Here is a 17879-nt window from a genome sequence, read left to right on the forward strand (position 1 = left end):
ACTAAACTGAGAAGGGGCCTAAACAACCAAATTTGATGAGCTTCAGTCACTAAAAACTTGGAGGTATCAGGTGTCACATCCAGACAGGGCAATGAACCTCACAGCCCCTCCCTAATACCTCACCTTATCCATCTCTTCATCGGGCTGTTCTTCTGGATCCTTCATAATAAGCCAGTGAATTAAGTAAAGTATTTCCCTGAGTTCTGTGAGCCATCCTAGCAAATTACTAAAACCCAATAAGAGGGGCATAGGAGCCCCTCTTCGTAGCAAATCAAACTACCGATGACAACTAGTAGGTATTGATGGTGCCTAAATTGGGGGCAGTCTTGTGGAACTGAGCCCTTATTCTGTGGGATCTGACACTATCCTCTGGTAGACAGCATCAGAGCTCAATTCAATTACAGGACATCAAGTTGGTATCCTCTGGGGAACTGACTGGTGTGAAGGTGGAGAGAAACCCCAGAGACCTCTAGAGGGTCATAAAGTATTCTGTGTTGAATGTGAGAATTGGAAAAAAAAAAGTTTGGTTTATTTCCTCTTATAATTTTAAACTGAATAACAATGGAAACATAAGATCTCAGAAGACACCACTAATACAGGAACCAGGGGAAATTCACAGCACTAAATGCCTACATTAGAAGAAAAGCAGCCAGGCATGGTGGTATGCACCTATAGTCCCAGCTATACGGGATGCTGTAGCAGGAGGAACTTTGATATCTAGCCTGGGCCACAGAGCAAGATCCTGTCTCCAAAACAAGAAAGGGGAAAAAAAGAAAAGGAATTTCTAAAAAATTATATTCATTTTATCTATCTTTTTTTTTGCAGTTTCTGGCCTGGGCTGGGTTTGAACCCACCACCTCCGCCATATGGGACTGGCGCCCTACCCCTTTGAGCCACAGGCGCCACCATTTTATCTATCTTAGTAAACTAGTAGGGCCAGGCACGGTGGCTCATGCCTATAATACTAGCATTCTGGGAGGCCGAGGCAGGTGAATTGCCTGAGTTCACAGGTTCGAGATCAGCCTGAGCCAGAATGAGACCTTGTCTCTAAAAATAGCCAAGCATTGTGGCAGACGTGTGTAGTCTCCCAGCTACTTGAGAATCCCTTGAGACCAAGACTTTGAGGTTGCTGTGAACTGTGACATCATGCACTCTACAGAGGGCGACATTGTGAGACCCTGTCTCAAAAAAAAAAAAAAAGAAAAAGAAAAAGAAGAGCAAACTACCCTAGACAAACAAACAACCCTACTTTGTTAAATAAGTTCAAAGAATGAAGTAAACCACTGACAAGGAACTAAAGGAAATAATGGATGAAAATGGAGGAAGTATCAATAAAGAGATAGAAATCACAAAAAGGAATCAAACAAAAATTTTGGAGTTAAAAAGTATAATAGCCGGGCGGCGCCTGTGGCTCAGTGAGTAGGGCGCCGGCCCCATATGCCGAGGGTCGCAGGTTCGGACACAGCTCCGGCCAAACTGCAACAGAAAAATAGCCAGGCATTGTGGCGAGCACCTGTAGTGCCAGCTGCTCGGGAGGCTGAGGCAAGAGAATCGCGTAAGCCCAAGAGTTAGAGGTTGCTGTGAGCCATGTGACACCACGGTACTCTACCCGAGGGCGGTACAGTGAGACTCTGTCTCTACAAAAAAAAAAAAAAAAGTATAATAGCCAAAATAACAAATTTACTAGAGTTCAACAGCAGATCAAGCTGGGCAAATCTAGAAAGAAATATTTTGTGATAAAAGACTACTTAAGGGCGGCGCCTGTGGCTCAAGGAGTAGGGTGCCGGCCCCATATACCAGAGGTGGTAGATTCAAACCCAGCCCAGGCCAAAAAAAAAAAAAAAAAGAGTACTTAACTATAAGGCCACTGGATGATACTGCCTCCCTTAGTGATCTATTCCAAAATCAACCATTTAAAAGGGCCAGCAGTGATGCAGTTTGGTTTGTTTTTTTTTTGCAGTTTTTAGCCAGGCCAGGTTTGAACCTGCCACCTCCAGATGGGGCCAGCGCCCTACTCCTTTGAGCCACAGGCACCATCCAGCTTTCTTTTTTTTTTTTTTTTTTTTTTTTTTATTGTTGGGGATTCATTGAGGGTACAATAAGCCAGTTACACTGATTGCAATTGTTAGGTAAAGTCCCTCTTGCAATCATGTCTTGCCCCCATAAAGTGTGACACACACTAAGGCCCCACCCCACTCCCTCCCTCTCTCTTTCTGCTTCCCCCCCCCCCATAACCTTAATTGTCATTAATTGTCCTCATATCAAGATTGAGTACATAGGATTCATGCTTCTCCATTCTTGTGATGCTTTACTAAGAATAATGTCTTCCACATCCATCCAGGTTAATACGAAGGATGTAAAGTCTCCATTTTTTTTAATGGCTGAATAGTATTCCATGGTATACATATACCACAGCTTGTTAATCCATTCCTGGGTTGGTGGGCATTTAGGCTGTTTCCACATTTTGGCGATTGTAAATTGAGCTGCAATAAACAGTCTAGTACAAGTGTCCTTATGATAAAAGGATTTTTTTCCTTCTGGGTAGATGCCCAGTAATGGGATTGCAGGATCGAATGGGAGGTCTAGGTTGAGTGCTTTGAGGTTTCTCCATACTTCCTTCCAGAAAGGTTGTACTAGTTTGCAGTCCCACCAGCAGTGTAAAAGTGTTCCCTTCTCTCCACATCCACGCCAGCATCTGCAGTTTTGAGATTTTGTGATGTGGGCCATTCTCTCTGGGGTTAGATGATATCTCAGGGATGTTTTGATTTGCATTTCTCTAATATATAGAGATGATGAACATTTTTTCATGTGTTTGTTAGCCATTCGTCTGTCGTCTTTAGAGAAAGTTCTATTCATGTCTCTTGCCCATTGATATAAGGGATTGTTGGCTTTTTTCATGTGGATTAATTTGAGTTCTCTATAGATCCTGGTTATCAAGCTTTTGTCTGATTGAAAATATGCAAATATCCTTTCCCATTGTGTGGGTTGTCTCTTTGCTTTGGTTATCGTCACCTTAGCTGTACAGAAGCTTTTCAGTTTAATGAAGTCCCATTTGTTTATTTTTGTTGTTGTTGCAATTGCCATGGCAGTCTTCTTCATGAAGTCTTCCCCCAGGCCAATATCTTCCAGTGTTTTTCCTATGCTTTCTTTGAGGATTTTTATTGTTTCGTGCCTTAAATTTAAGTCCTTTATCCATCTTGAATCAATTTTTGTGAGTGGGGAAAGGTGTGGGTCCAGTTTCAGTCTTTTACACGCAGACATCCAATTCTCCCAACACCATTTATTGAATAGGGAGTCTTTCCCCCAAGGTAAGTTCTTGTTTGGTTTATCGAAGATTAGGTGGTTGTAAGATGTTAGTTTCAATTCTTGGTGTTCAATTCGATTCCAAGTGTCTATGTCTCTGTTTTTGAGCCAGTACCATGCTGTCTTGAGCACTATGGCTTTGTAGTACAGACTAAAATCTGGTATGCTGATGCCCCCAGCTTTATTTTTGTTACTAAGAACTGCCTTAGCTATACGGGGTTTTTTCCGGTTCCATACAAAACGCAGAATCATTTTTTCCAAATCTTGAAAGTACGATGTAGGTACTTTGATAGGAATGGCATTGAATAGGTAGATTGCTTTGGGAAGTATAGACATTTTAACAATGTTGATTCTTCCCATCCATGAGCATGGTATGTTCTTCCATTTGTTAATATCCTCTGCTATTTCCTTTCTGAGGAGTTCATAGTTTTCTTTATAGAGGTCCTTCACCTCCTTCGTTAGGTATATTCCTAGGTATTTCATTTTCTTTGAAACTATGGTGAAGGGAGTTGTGTCCTTAATTAGCTTCTCCTCTTGACTGTTATTGGTGTATACAAAGGCTACTGACTTGTGGACATTGATTTTATATCCTGAAACATTACTGTATTTTTTGATGACTTCTAGGAGTCTTGTGGTTGAGTCTTTGGGGTTCTCTAAGTATAAGATCATGTCGTCAGCAAAGAGGGAGAGTTTGACCTCCTCTGTTCCCATTTGGATTCCCTTTATTTCCTTGTCTTGCCTAATTGTATTGGCTAGAACTTCCAGCACTATGTTGAATAGTAAAGGTGACAGAGGACAACCTTGTCTGGTTCCAGTTCTAAGAGGAAAAGCTTTCAGTTTTACTCCATTCAGTAAAATATTGGCTGTGGGTTTGTCATAGATAGCTTCAATCAGTTTTAGAAATGTGCCACCTATGCCTATACTCTTCAGTGTTCTAATTAGAAAAGGATGCTGGATTTTATCAAATGCTTTTTCTGCATCTATTGAGAGGATCATGTGATCTTTATTTTTGCCTCTGTTAATATGGTGGATAACGTTTATGGACTTGCGTATGTTGAACCAGCCTTGCATCCCTGGGATGAAGCCTGCTTGATCATGATGAATGACTTTTTTGATGATAAGCTGTAATCTATTGGCTAGGATTTTGTTGAGAATTTTTCCATCTATATTCATGAGTGAGATTGGTCTGAAATTCTCCTTTTTGTTTGGGTCTTTTCCTGGTTTTGGTATCAGGGTGATGTTTGCTTCATAGAATGTGTTGGGGAAGATTCCTTCTTCCTCAATTTTTTGGAATAATTTCTGCAGTACAGGAATAAGCTCTTCCTTGAAGGTTTGATAGAATTCTGGAGTGAAGCCATCTGGACCAGGGCATTTTTTAGTTGGAAGCTTTTTTATTGTTTCTTTGATCTCAGTGCTTGAAATTGGTCTGTTCAGGAGGTCTATTTCTTCCTGGCCAAGTCTAGGGAGAGGGTGTGATTCCAAATATTGATCCATTTCCTTCACATTGTCAAATTTCTGGGCATACAGTTTCTGGTAGTATTCAGAGATGATCTCTTGTATCTCTGTGGGATCAGTTGTTATTTCCCCTTTATCATTTCTGATTGAGGTTACTAGAGATTTTACTTTTCTATTTCTAGTTAGTCTGGCCAATGGTTTATCTATTTTATTTATTTTTTCAAAAAACCAACTCCTTGTTTCGTTAATTTTCTGAATGATTCTTTTGTTTTCAATTTCATTGATCTCTGATTTGATTTTGGAGATTTCTTTTCTTCTACTGAGTTTAGGCTTAGATTGTTCTTCTTTTTCCAATTCCATAAGGTCTCTTGTGAGATTGTTGATGTGCTCTCTGTCTGTTTTTCGAATGTAGGCATCTAAAGCGATGAATTTTCCTCTCAAAACTGCTTTTGCAGTATCCCACAGGTTTTGGTAGCTTGTGTCTTCATTGTTGTTATGCTTAAGGAAGTTAGTGATTTCCTGTTTGATTTCTTCCTGCACCCATCTGTTATTCAACAGAAGATTGTTTAATTTCCATGCCTTTGGATGGGGTCGAGCATTTTTGTTAGAGTTGAGTTCCACCTTTAGTGCCTTATGGTCTGAAAAGATACAAGGTAAAATTTCAATTCTTTTGATTCTGTTGATATTTGTTTTGTGTCCCAGGATATGATCAATTTTGGAGAATGTTCCATGGGGTGATGAGAAGAATGTATATTCTTTATCTTTGGGGTGGAGTGTTCTATATGCGTCTATCAAGCATAATTGTTCTAGGGTCTCATTTAAATCTCTTATATCTTTGTTTAATTTCTGTTTAGAGGATCTGTCCAGCTCTGTAAGAGGTGTGTTAAAGTCCCCTGTTATGATGGTATTATCAGATATCATATTGCTCAGACTGAGTAAGGTCTGTTTCAAGAATCTGGGAGCATTTAAATTTGGTGCACAGATATTTAGAATTGAAATGTCTTCTTGTTGTAGTTTTCCCTTGACCAATATAAAGTGACCATCTTTGTCTTTTTTGACTTTAGTTGCTTTAAATCCACATGTATCTGAAAATAAGATTGCAACTCCTCTTTTCTTCTGAATTCCATTTGCCTGAAAAATTGTCTTCCAACCCTTGACTCGGAGCTTTAATTTGTCTTTTGAAGCCAGGTGTGTTTCTTGCAGACAGCAAATGGATGGCTTGTGTTTTTTAATCCAGTCAGCCAATCTATGTCTCTTCAGTGGGGAATTCAAGCCATTAACATTTATGGAGATAATTGATAAGTGTGGTAGTATTCTATTCGTCTTATTTGGTGAGAGTCCATTGCTTAGTTTTATCTTTTGCATCAGTGTGGAGGTTAGGTTCTGTCCTTTGATTTCTGAGTTCTTACTTTGCTGCTGATCCATTGTGGTGGTCAGTGTGCAGAACAGGTTGAAGTATTCCCTGTAGAGCTGGTCTTGTTGTGGTGAATTTCCTCAATGTTTGTATATCCGTAAATGATTTGATTTCTCCATCAATTTTGAAGCTTAGCTTAGCAGGGTACAGAATTCTGGGCTGAAAATTGTTCTGTTTAAGTAGATTAAAGGTAGGTGACCATTGTCTTCTTGCTTGGAAAGTTTCATTAGAGAAGTCTGAGGTCACTCTGATGGATTTGCCCCTGTAGGTCAACTGGCGCTTACTCCTGGCAGCTTGCAGAATCTTTTCTTTTGTCTTGACTTTGGACAGGTTCATCACAATGTGTCTTGGAGAAGCTCGGTTAGAGTTGAGGCGACCTGGGGTCCGATAGCCCTCTGAAAGCAGTGTGTCAGAATCTTTGGTGATGTTTGGGAAATTTTCTTTTATAATATTCTCTAGTATGGCTTCCATTCCTCTGGGGCATTCTTCTTCCCCTTCTGGAATTCCTATAACTCGTATGTTGGAACGTTTCATAAAGTCCCATAATTCTGACAGTGAACGTTCTGCTTTCTCTCTCTTCTTTTCTGCCTCTTTTACTATCTGAGTTATCTCAAAAACTTTGTCTTCTACCTCTGAAATTCTTTCTTCTGCATGGTCTAACCTGTTGCTGATACTTTCCATTGCATCTTTAAGTTCCCTGATTGACTGTTTCATTTCCTTCAGCTCTGCTATATCCTTTTTATATTCTTCATATCGTTCATCTCTGATTTGATTCTGTTTTTGGATTTCCTTTTGGTTATTTTCCACTTTATTAGCAGTTTCCTTCATTGTTTCCATCATTTCTTTCATTGTTTTCAACATGTGTATTCTAAATTCCCTTTCTGTCATTCCTAACATTTCTGTATAGGTGGAATCCTCTGCAGTAGCTACCTCATGGTCCCTTGGCGGGGTTGTTCTGGACTGGTTCTTCATGTTGCCTGGAGTTTTCTGCTGATTCTTCCTCATGAGTGATTTCTTTTATCTGTTTCCTTGCCCTAATTTTCCTTTCACTTCCTCTTGCTCTTTAAGTTCTTGTGCCTGTGGACTAAGGGTTACAGGACCAGAAAGGTGAGAAGGTTGAAGAGCAAAAAAGGGATGAAAGAAAGGAGGACCGAGTGATAAGAAAAAAAAGAAAGATAGAGAAAGGAGAGGGGGTAGGGATAAGGAATATTGACAAAAAGAAGAGAGGCACAGAAAGAGGGAGACAGGGCAATATAGGTGTACAGTAGGGTACTTTGACACAACCTTAAAAATCCCCACCTTCTGGGGGTTGGGTGCCCAGTTGGGTGGTTCCCTTGAGGTCAGCAGCTCTTTGCTAACCTGGTCAGACACAGTACCCCACCTCCACCAAGTAGAGAGGAAAGACAAAAATGCTATAAATCAAACTAAAACAAGCAAACAGAAAACTTTATGGCGATAAAATTGGGTGAAAAACCAAGTGATAGCGGTAGAAACACTAGCAAAAATGAAGTTGTAGTTATTAAAAAAGGCAGCAATGGGAAATTATAATTAAACTAGAAAAATTGAGAAAGAAAAAGGGATCTGTATGGAAAAGATTGAAATTAAGAAACAAAAGAACATCAACAACGTCAGAATAAACAAACAAAAAAACCCAACCAAACAAAAAAAAAAGAAAAAAAAATACACAACCAAAAACAAAGCAGTTTGTATATGTTGTTGAATATTGTCTGGGCAACACGTGGTCTTTTGGGGTATGAGATGTTAGTCACAGTTCTGAAACGACTGGAGGCTGCTGATTTCTCAAACCCCAGCAGGTAGACACCCTAAATCTCTCTTCAGCCCACTTAAAAGGCACTTTGAACTTGTAAACTTGCTGAGCAGAAGCTTTCCCAGCTTTCTCGCTGGAATCACTGCTGAAGTGGCTATCCACTTACTCAGTGTGCCAAAACCGGTCTCACTCTGCCCCTGAAGGTTAGGGCTGTAAGGCGGCTCAGACCCCACCCTTAGGCTACTTGGTTGCTGGGTTACCAGCTCCCACCCGTTTCTAGCTCTGCTACCCTGAGGGCGGAGCTTGCCGGGGCAGATCACTGACAATGGATCCGTGTGACCCACCGCCAAATACTATTAGCTCCGTCTGGCTCAGCGGCTCAGACTGGGGCCCTAGACAACGGCCAAAGTTCTCCGCACTCCCACTCAGGCCTTCCCCAAGGCAGTTCAACTCAGTGCCAAGTCCAAGGACATCAAAAGAGTTCACAGGTAAGGCCTTTCTGGTTTGCAGTCTCGCTGCTACTGAACTTACAGTTGTGGGCGGGTTTAGACGGGTTGAACACACGCGACCACTTGCCGGTTTTCCACTGTTTTAGTCCTCCTCTTGGGGTCCAGAAGTCTCTCGCTGACTCCCTGTATCCTCATAGGAGTGATGATAGGCAGTTCCCACCAGCCAGAGATGCCTGGAGTCCTATCTCCCCAGACTCACGGTGCCCAGATGCAAGGAAGCTGTTACTCGGCTGCCATCTTGCTCCGCCCACCCAGCTTTCTTAACACTTAATCATACCTATCAACTTATCAAAATAGGAAAATAATGGAAAAGGAAATCATTTATGTTATTCCTTATATTCTAATTATAACAACTTTATTTTGAGACCTGAGAAAAATCAAAACAAGAATCTGAAGAAAAAATAAAGAACTGCCTAGGAAATACAGCAACGTTATTATAACTTATATTAATGTAAGTTATATTAACTTGCTTTAGAGTTAAGTTAGAAAGTGGGCATAAAAATGAAAAGGGGCAAGGCAAACAAATAATTATTTTTTATTTGATAATCACATAAAACACTGTCAGATTATGCGAGACTGAACAGGGAAAAGAAGCAAGCAGGCAGGGAAGTCACTAATTATCAAGATGTATGAGAAGACAATTCTGTATCACCCTGAAGACATTAATCTCTGTCAGAGGTTTCAACTTGGGATGCATATTTCAGTGATTTCAGAGCTTTAAAAAAAAAAAAATCCTGATGTGTGAGCCTCACTTAAATTAGAATTTGGGGGGATGAGATTCAGACATTAAGTATTTTATATATTTATTTATTTTCCAATAAATAGCCAAAGTTGAGAACCCACACCATATAGATAAGCATATGTGGGGTTGGGGGATAAAGAGGTGTGAATAACCATATATTAATGTCCTAAGAAAATCAATGAATTAGAACTAGGTTTAGGTTCGGCACCCCATAGCTCAGTGGTTAGGGCGCCACATACACCACAGCTGGTGGGTTCAAACCCACCTGGTCCTGCTAAACAACAACAACTACAATAAAAGAAATTGCTGGGCACTGTGGTGGGCGCCTTGTAGTCCCAGCTACTTGGGAAGCTGAAGCAAGAGAATCGCTTAAGCCCTTGAGGTTGCTGCGAGCTGTGATGCAACAGCGCTCCACAAAGGGCAACATAGTGAGATTCTGTCTCAAAAACAAATAATAATAAATAGAACTAGGTTTAAATCTTTCTTGCCAGAGATAATTTATTTCATTAAAATACATTTTATGTCTCACTTAAAGCCACTGGTAGACATGCCATGAATACAAATGATTTTGCTTTTCACAAAAGGGATCCAGCCAATTAATATCACTTAAACTCCTAAATATCATCTTTCATTCAAGAATATAACAATTATGCTAATATTCAACTCTCTTAAAAAATGAGCTAGAGACTAAATGAGGTAATCTACAACCAAAGCACCTAGAGTAATAGGCATAGGTTGACAAAAGGGATCTGCATTATCTCCTTAAAATTCAAAGGAATCCTAGGACTATCTAGAAATAAGAAGAGACCCACTGTGGGCCACTTTCACCACAACAAACCCACTCAGCCTTTGAGACCCAGGAATGAGAGAATGAGACAGATATAAATAAAAGTCAGTTGACAATCTCCTCCAAAAATTACAATGATTCCTAAAGAATATCATGGAATATTAGAGAAATTCAAATCCCTTCTGGAGTCTCCAGAATTTTCCCAAGTAGCCTGGCCTTCCTTTACCAAACATGGGGGATAGGAGTGGTGTCATCAACTGCTGAGGATCTAGCTCTTCCCTGCTAGTGTTACACCAACAACACCCTAGACTAAAACCTGAATATCCATGAGCATTCAGGAGGCACTTCAGAGCTAGTATCAATTAGTCTAGCTAAAATACCAGAGGTAGGAAGACCCTGCCCCATAGTATTTCTATTTCTGCAGAACTAGAACACACTTCTGGGACAAATGGCACTCCTCACAGGAAATGTAAGTCTTTGAGAGTTTGAATGCTTTCAATGAATGCTTAGAAACACATTCTTTCTCTGGATTATAACTGAAGATTTAGGCCAAGATCTTAAAAGCAAATATGGGAAAAGCATTGAAGGTATTCTATCTTTTAATGTACATGCTGAATTCTTCTAACACATTTTAGCTTGCCAATTTCTATTTGTACATGAATACATAAAAATTACTCTTCTATTTCACAATTTGTCTTCACTTTTTTTTTTTTTATTGTTGGGGATTCATTGACAGTACAATAAACCAGGTTACACTGATTTTTTTATTTATTTATTAATGTTTTTTGTTTGTGTGTGGTTTTTGGCTGGGGCTGGGTTTGAACCAGCCACCTCTGGCATAAGGGACCAGTGCCCTTCCCCTTTGAGCCACAGGCACCGCCCCTGTCTTCACTTTGAACCCAAAAGCAACGTCAAGACAATTTAAAAGGAAAAGCTATTTTGAAATCCAAAAATCCTACTGCCAAAATAGCAATCACAAAGTCCTAAAATAATTCTTTAATCATAGCAGTGATGGTGATTTCATATACTCACATAAGTTAACACAAAGCAATACATTATCAGAGTAGTAGAATAACAAAAGTGGAGTCCCCAAATAAAATGATTAGTAGATACAAACTATCAGGTACACATTTTTGAAAATAGGAAAACAATAATAAAATTATCAAATATTTTTCTTCTTAACTCTATCTTCCCTGAATAGAGTCAACACAATGGGGAAAAACATCTGAATAGCAGTCTTGCTTCAAATAAATTTTTCCTCATTCATTATTTTTAAAGTCCATTTGGAGAGTAAATTTAGTTCTGTTTTCTAAATGTACTCTTTTATATTTATCCATTCCTTTTGAAGTTACAGCAAAGAACCGTTAGTCCCTTTTTTTGTGTTTTAGAAAATCTCAACACCTGATATCTACATATAAAGATAATTCAATTTTTCAATCATTCATTCACTTACTCAACAAATATTACTGTGTACCTCACAAACATTTGTACAATGCCTTCTATGCTCCACTCTAGCACTAGGGATTATGACTGCCCTAAAAGAGTTTACACTATATCTGCAGGAGGTAAACAATAAAATAACATGTAGTATTTGAAGGTGCTAAGTCCTACTAAGAAAACTAAGGAAAATGAATATACACTTTGGGTGAGAGAAAGAGACAGAAAGACAAAGATCAGGAATTCAGTTTTAGATGCGCTCAGTTTGAGATATCAGATCCCCAAGTAGAGATAAAGCAAGCAGTTAAATACACAATTCTAGAGTACAAAGAACAGCTCATACATTTTAACATTACGTAGTATCGGCATGAACGTGTTATTTAAACCTGTGAGACTGTATGAGATCACTACAGAATTAATTGAGAAAGTGAGAAGAGGTCCAAAGTCTGAACAGCAGGGCCCTACAACATTAGAAAGTCTGGCAAATGGTGGGGGAGGGGGGTTGCTGGAGCAATCATCTACTATTCAGAGGTTGAAATAGCCAAAAACTAAAATAGGAGGAATGCTGAACAGAGTGAAAATGAGCCATGAGAAATGTGACAGAATCACCCAGAGGTCAGTAAATGACTGCCCTGAGGGGGGATATAGGCAGTTAGGCTGATAAAACAAAATTAAGGGTGGGGGATTACCTCAAGGAACAATACCTGGAATTTTCAATGAGGAGGGAGAGAACATATACTAAAGGAACCTGGAAATACTGAAGAGTAAAATATCCCTGAATAAACTCAGTCCAGCACAAAATCTAACAACCAACATTTATTATTGTATTACAACACAGTAATGACTACACCTGAGAACAACAGGCCCTGCTGGAGGCCCAGAGGGACTAGAGAAAGGTTTCACAGAACTATAGAACATGTAATGTGGGATAATGTGGGAGTGAAGTGTTCAAAACTGAGTAAGGACAGAAGGACCTTGAAGGCAGAAAAATGCTACAACTTAGCAATGGCAGAAAAATAGGAAAAGAACATGAAACATTCAGACAAATGCAACAATTCATATTGCATTATTCACAAATGCAACATAGTTCAACATAATTAAGGACAGAATGAGTCTGAAAGAGACAGGATACATGGCTGGAGAGAAAGACAAAGGCCACAACTATTTTCTCCGCTAATTTAAGAATAAGAGATATTATGAACAAATTAAATTGTTGTCTGCAAATCTTTTACTTCATAAAAGCCACAACAGGGAACAAAATGGATGCACTGTAGTTTCATCATTTTTTCCTTACTTTGAGGGAGATGCCAAAAAACAACCCAAAACTCGCTGCTTTTATGGAGATTAACCAACCCTTAGAGAACAAATGCTCCCACAATGTATACAAAATTTATGAGCATTGTTATACTCTCCAATATCCAACATTTAAAATTTGCCATGGAAAATTATGCACAACTAAGACTTTTTAAACCTGCGGTCCCCAACCCCTGGACCAGACTGGTACCACTCTATGGCCCATTAGGAACTGGGCCACACAGCAAAGCATGAGCAGCAAGGCAAGGGAGCAAAGCTTCATCTGTATTTACAGCTGCTCCCCGTTACTTGCATCACTGTCAAGCTCCACCTTCCATCAGATAAGTTTAGCAGCATTAGATTCTCATAGGAAAACAAACCCTACCACAAACAGCACATGCAAGGAATCTAAGTTGCTCACTCCTGACAAAAATCTAATGCCTGATGATCTCAGGTGGAAATGTAATATCCTTGGATCCATCCCCTGATCCCACCCCCATCTGTGGAAAAATAGTCTTCCGTGAAACAAGTCCCCGGCACCAAAAAAGTTGGGGACCGCTGTTTTAAACAGATGAACAGAGCTCAAATATAAATGCACTAGTTGTACATTTCTTTGTAACATGTATATATGCAAATATATACGTTGTAACTATATATAAATAAAGTGCTTTCCATTTAAAAAACAATATTATAAGTGAATGCACAGATAATAAAAACACTGGTACAAACAACTTTTACAAATGATAAATCTTAGAATTAAACATCACATTGAAAAACATGTCTCACTGGGTACTGTTGGTATATGTGCTCTGTCTCCATTTTTCTTTAGCAGCTGTGATTTAATGGAAAATGCCCTGTACCTGCGAACCAAAGCATATATATTCAAGAACTGGCACTAGCACCTACAAACTATTAAGGAAACGGCTTAAGTTTTTCTGTTCCTGAGTTTAATTTACAAAATGGAAATCAAACATCTTTATCTCATGTGGTTTTATTAAGGTTTATATAGAGTACTTTATCTCAAAAAGCTTTGTAAGTCATAATGAGCTGCAAGAGTTTAGTTACAGACTTAGCGATATTATTAACAGAGAGCTAAAAAGCCTTCAGAAAGCCATCCACTGAACCCCCACTCCAAAAAATAAAGCACAATTAAAAACTGAGATGATAAATGTGTTAGTTTGATAAGTATGTCTCACCACCTCTCTTCATAACCTTACCTTTGAATGAGCAGGCCCTCTTTCATTCAGAAGTTTATACTGGGGTTGGACTCTATTGAAACGGGCTAACTCATTTACCAGACACATTGGAGTTTTCTCTTTTGGGGTTGCCATTTTATCTTGGAGAGCTGTAAATAAAAAGGCTATAAAGTTTTTGTGAAGAATGACTTTACAAAATGGAAGAAAAACTAGTTTTGACTTTTTCTGGCTGAAGTCAGATTGTATATTTGGAATTATTTTCTTGAATTTTGTATTTAAAAAATTCAAATCATCTAATATCTTCATCATTACATGCAACATAAATATGTATCACACTTTAAACAATAAATTAAGGTAATTTTTTCTTAGTTCCTAAGTTACTCTCTATACAAAAATACGATTTATACTTAAAGATTTTAAAATAATATAATGATTTTTAATTTATCTTATAAACTTTCCTTTTCTCTCAAAAAATTTTACTAGAAACATGTCTCCCTCAATCTTATTGCAATACAACTAAATTCTGTCAACCTTTATTATCCTTCCATTTTAATTTTTTTCCTTCTCATTTTGAGGTAGCATGTTGGTAGAAAAAGCTCTACACTTGGAAATTAAGTCCTAATTTTAAGTACTAGGTCTTCTAACTACTATTTTTTGGTAATCCTACGCAAATTAAACTTCCATTTTGTGTTTTTGAAGAAATTTTTAAAGAAGAAAGAACAATTTAACAAATGCCGATGTACCTAACACCCAGAACTTAACATTTTCCATGTTTGCTTTAACACTTACTTTAAAAACAAGTAAAAAAACAGTATTCCATTCAAGTTCCCATTATCTTTTCCAGAGTCTACCACTATATAAATTTAAAATATATCCCTCTGGGATATTTTTAAATATATTCATATGCATACATGCACATTTGTGAAAAAATACATGGTTTTGATGTATGTGCTTCTGTCTTCACATAAATAATATAATAAACATAAAATCACAATTTACTTTCTTCACACTTCATTAGGTTTTCAAGAATTTAACTTATATTGATACAATACATTACTTTTAATTGCTGCAGAATTTCTATTAAAAGATCATACCAGTTTTTTAGTCTCCTCCTCTACGGACAGACATTTGTTTCCAATTGTTTACACTTATGAGTTAGAACAGGCTGCCAAATTACTCTCAGAATGACTGTATCAATTGACCCTCCCTTGAAATTACCATTTCTCCTCAAACTTGAAAACATAAGATACAATCAGGTATTTTAATTTTTGATAATCTGATATTTGATAAATAAAATCCCACTATTGTTTTAAGGATGCATTTTCCATTATTTTAATTTGCATTTCCAGATTACATAATGCCAACATCTTCTCTTATGCTATATATCATTTGAGTTTCCTTTTCTGCAAACTGTTTCTCTCATTTTTTTAAATAATTATTTTATGTATTATAGTTATCAATCTTTTATTTTACAGTTCATGCTTTTTATATCTTATTTAGGAAATCTTTCCCTAACCTTTGAAGTCTTAAAATGATTTTACTTAATTTCACTAAACCTTCTATTCTGTGAAATGGGGGCAATAAACCTGTCCTACTTACTCCCAAAGTTGTGAGACTAAGATTTTTAAATGTATGATATGGTTTTCTAAACTATATTATAAATATAAGGAATTATTACAGCACAGATGATGGTTAACAGCCTGTTTGGATATCTCTGCCACCTACTAATATTTATATGACCTTAAGAAAGTACTTAAATCTCAATTTCCTATAGTGTAAAATAGAGATAACAGTTGTTTTTTGGCCACAGTGGTTCACACCTATAATCCTAGTACTCTAGGAGGCAGAGGTGGGAGTACTGCTTAAGGCTGGGAGTTCAAGCGCAGCCTGAGCAAGAACAAGACTGTCTCTACAAAAACTAGAAAAATTAGGTATAAAGGTGCACACCTGTAGTCCCAACTACATACTAGGGAGGCTGAGGCAGGAAGATCACTTGAGCCCAAGAGTTTAAGGTTGCAGTGAACCCCAGTGATTATGCCACTACACTCTAGCCAGGGCAACAGAGTACACACAAGATCCTGTCTCCAGAAAACAAAAAAAAACAAAAAAAATCCACAAAAGTTGTTTCAATGCTCTCAATGATTATATGGATTGAATACAAAGATACATGACACTACAAACAATGATTAAGAACCATTACTACTCTCATTATAATTACTTGCTAAAACCTACTATCATCAAAAATTAAAAATGATATAATTTTACAACCTTTTTTCAGAGAGTTTTGGCTTAGTGAAAACATTGAGTTAAAATACTCTGTTAGGATAAGTTGATTTTATTCATACAAAAATTTTTCGTTAGTATCCTGTAAAAAGTATGTCTTTGTTATTTTTTCCAAATAACAAATTATTTGTTACTATAATATTCAATACATTATTTATTATTATTTGTTATTATAACTCTGTAAGTTTGTTTCCACTAAAAATTTCCCAAATGTGATATAAATTACATTAAAGATTTCCCATATGTGTGTCTACTTCTGTTGATACAAAATTTGATTACATGTGACTCAAAACTTTGATAAGAAATACTAATAAAATGAAGACACTTGTAACAATAGTACCTACGTATCAAAAAAATACATATACTCTATTTTATATATATACATCTATACATCATATATACGTGATACACACTCTATTTTTATATCTTTATAACATGTCCTGGACTCTCTGGGACTTGAATCTTCAAACTATACCAAAATAATGTAGCTTATAGTTTTCACTGAATGGGCAAAATGTGTCATCAAAGGAGCACAGTCTGACAGAAGAAACAGACACATGCAATAAACAACTACAATAAATTACAGTATAAGCACTTTAATGAGGCTGTTACAAAAATCTGTAAAAATTCCTTAGGCAAAGGGAGTATGAGAAGATAGGTTTTAGAGGTAGTGATTAAATAAGTTAAGGAAAGTAAGAATTCCTCAAAGTCAGATGGGAAAACAAGAAAAAAACAATCCAAGTTTTTCAAAGGACAAACACAGGAGAAAGCACATAAAACACATAACATTGTGGCATGTACAACTAGACTACTGGCAGAATATAGAAGAGAAAACAGCAGAAAAAACTATGTGGCTCAAATTCACTACAAAACCAAAAGTTTCATACACTAGAACATTTTTAAAATAGCTATATTCCAGGCAGCCCTCTGGCTGCTAAAGTCACGGTCTACCTCACCTAGCAAGGCACAGAAGAATCTATTTTCATCCCCAGTCCCAGAAATTTATTTGGACACAGTTTCTATGTCTGTGTCCTAGCTCCACTTTGTCTATTCTCTGCTATTGAAGGGAACTCATCCTTATCCCCAAGCAGAAGAAAAAGAAAGAAAAAAGTCAAAAGAACAAAGGAACTTTCCATGAGTTTTTGTCTTCTAGGAGAAATCAGACTGTATACAGAGACTTTCTACAGCTATAACTAAAACAAACCTTTTATCTCCACATTACATCTTAACCTCAGGCTGTCCAAGCAAAATCACCAATGAACTAACCTAGGCACCAAACAGCTCTATCATAACTGTCTATTAGGAAAAAATTCTATTCAAAGCTCTTGAATTTCCATATAAATTTTAGAATCTTGTGCATTTCCACATATACACACATACACACACACAAAAAAAAAAAAACCTGCAAAGATTAGCATATACAATCTTTTGAAACTACAGAATAATTTAGTGGAAATCAACATTTTAATAAGAGTTGAGACTTCCGATCCACAAACAGGATACAGGAAGGTCTGAAATTAAGTTTATGAACTTGCCACTGTAGTTGTATTAGTAGCACTGTACAAACAACTCAGTAAGGTTTCATAACCTTGGTATACAGGGGTATCAATGCCTAGCAATGTGTTTGTGTTAATATGCAGTGGGTTCTTGCCGAGTGGTGTCCACTACTGCTGTATATGCTTTTGTGCCACT

At 37.5% G+C, this 17879-nt stretch overlaps 1 protein-coding gene across 8 annotated transcripts in view; it reads right to left on the reverse strand.

Moving 5' to 3' along the window:
• STAU2 (staufen double-stranded RNA binding protein 2) overlaps positions 1-17879 on the reverse strand; it is a 329861-nt gene that overhangs the window by 274158 nt on the left and 37824 nt on the right. For 4 of the 8 annotated variants that reach the window (XM_053559239.1, XM_053559244.1, XM_053559240.1 and 1 more), the window contains exon 3: positions 13926-14053. The exons of the other annotated variants lie outside the window; for them this stretch is intronic. In XM_053559239.1, the coding sequence (XP_053415214.1) occupies positions 13926-14039 (114 nt within the window). In that variant the 5' untranslated portion in view covers positions 14040-14053. The remainder of the gene's footprint in view (positions 1-13925; positions 14054-17879) is intronic. 8 annotated transcript variants of the gene reach the window in all.

This window comes from Nycticebus coucang, chromosome 13, assembly GCF_027406575.1.
Source record: "Nycticebus coucang isolate mNycCou1 chromosome 13, mNycCou1.pri, whole genome shotgun sequence".
Lineage (NCBI taxonomy): Eukaryota > Metazoa > Chordata > Mammalia > Primates > Lorisidae > Nycticebus > Nycticebus coucang.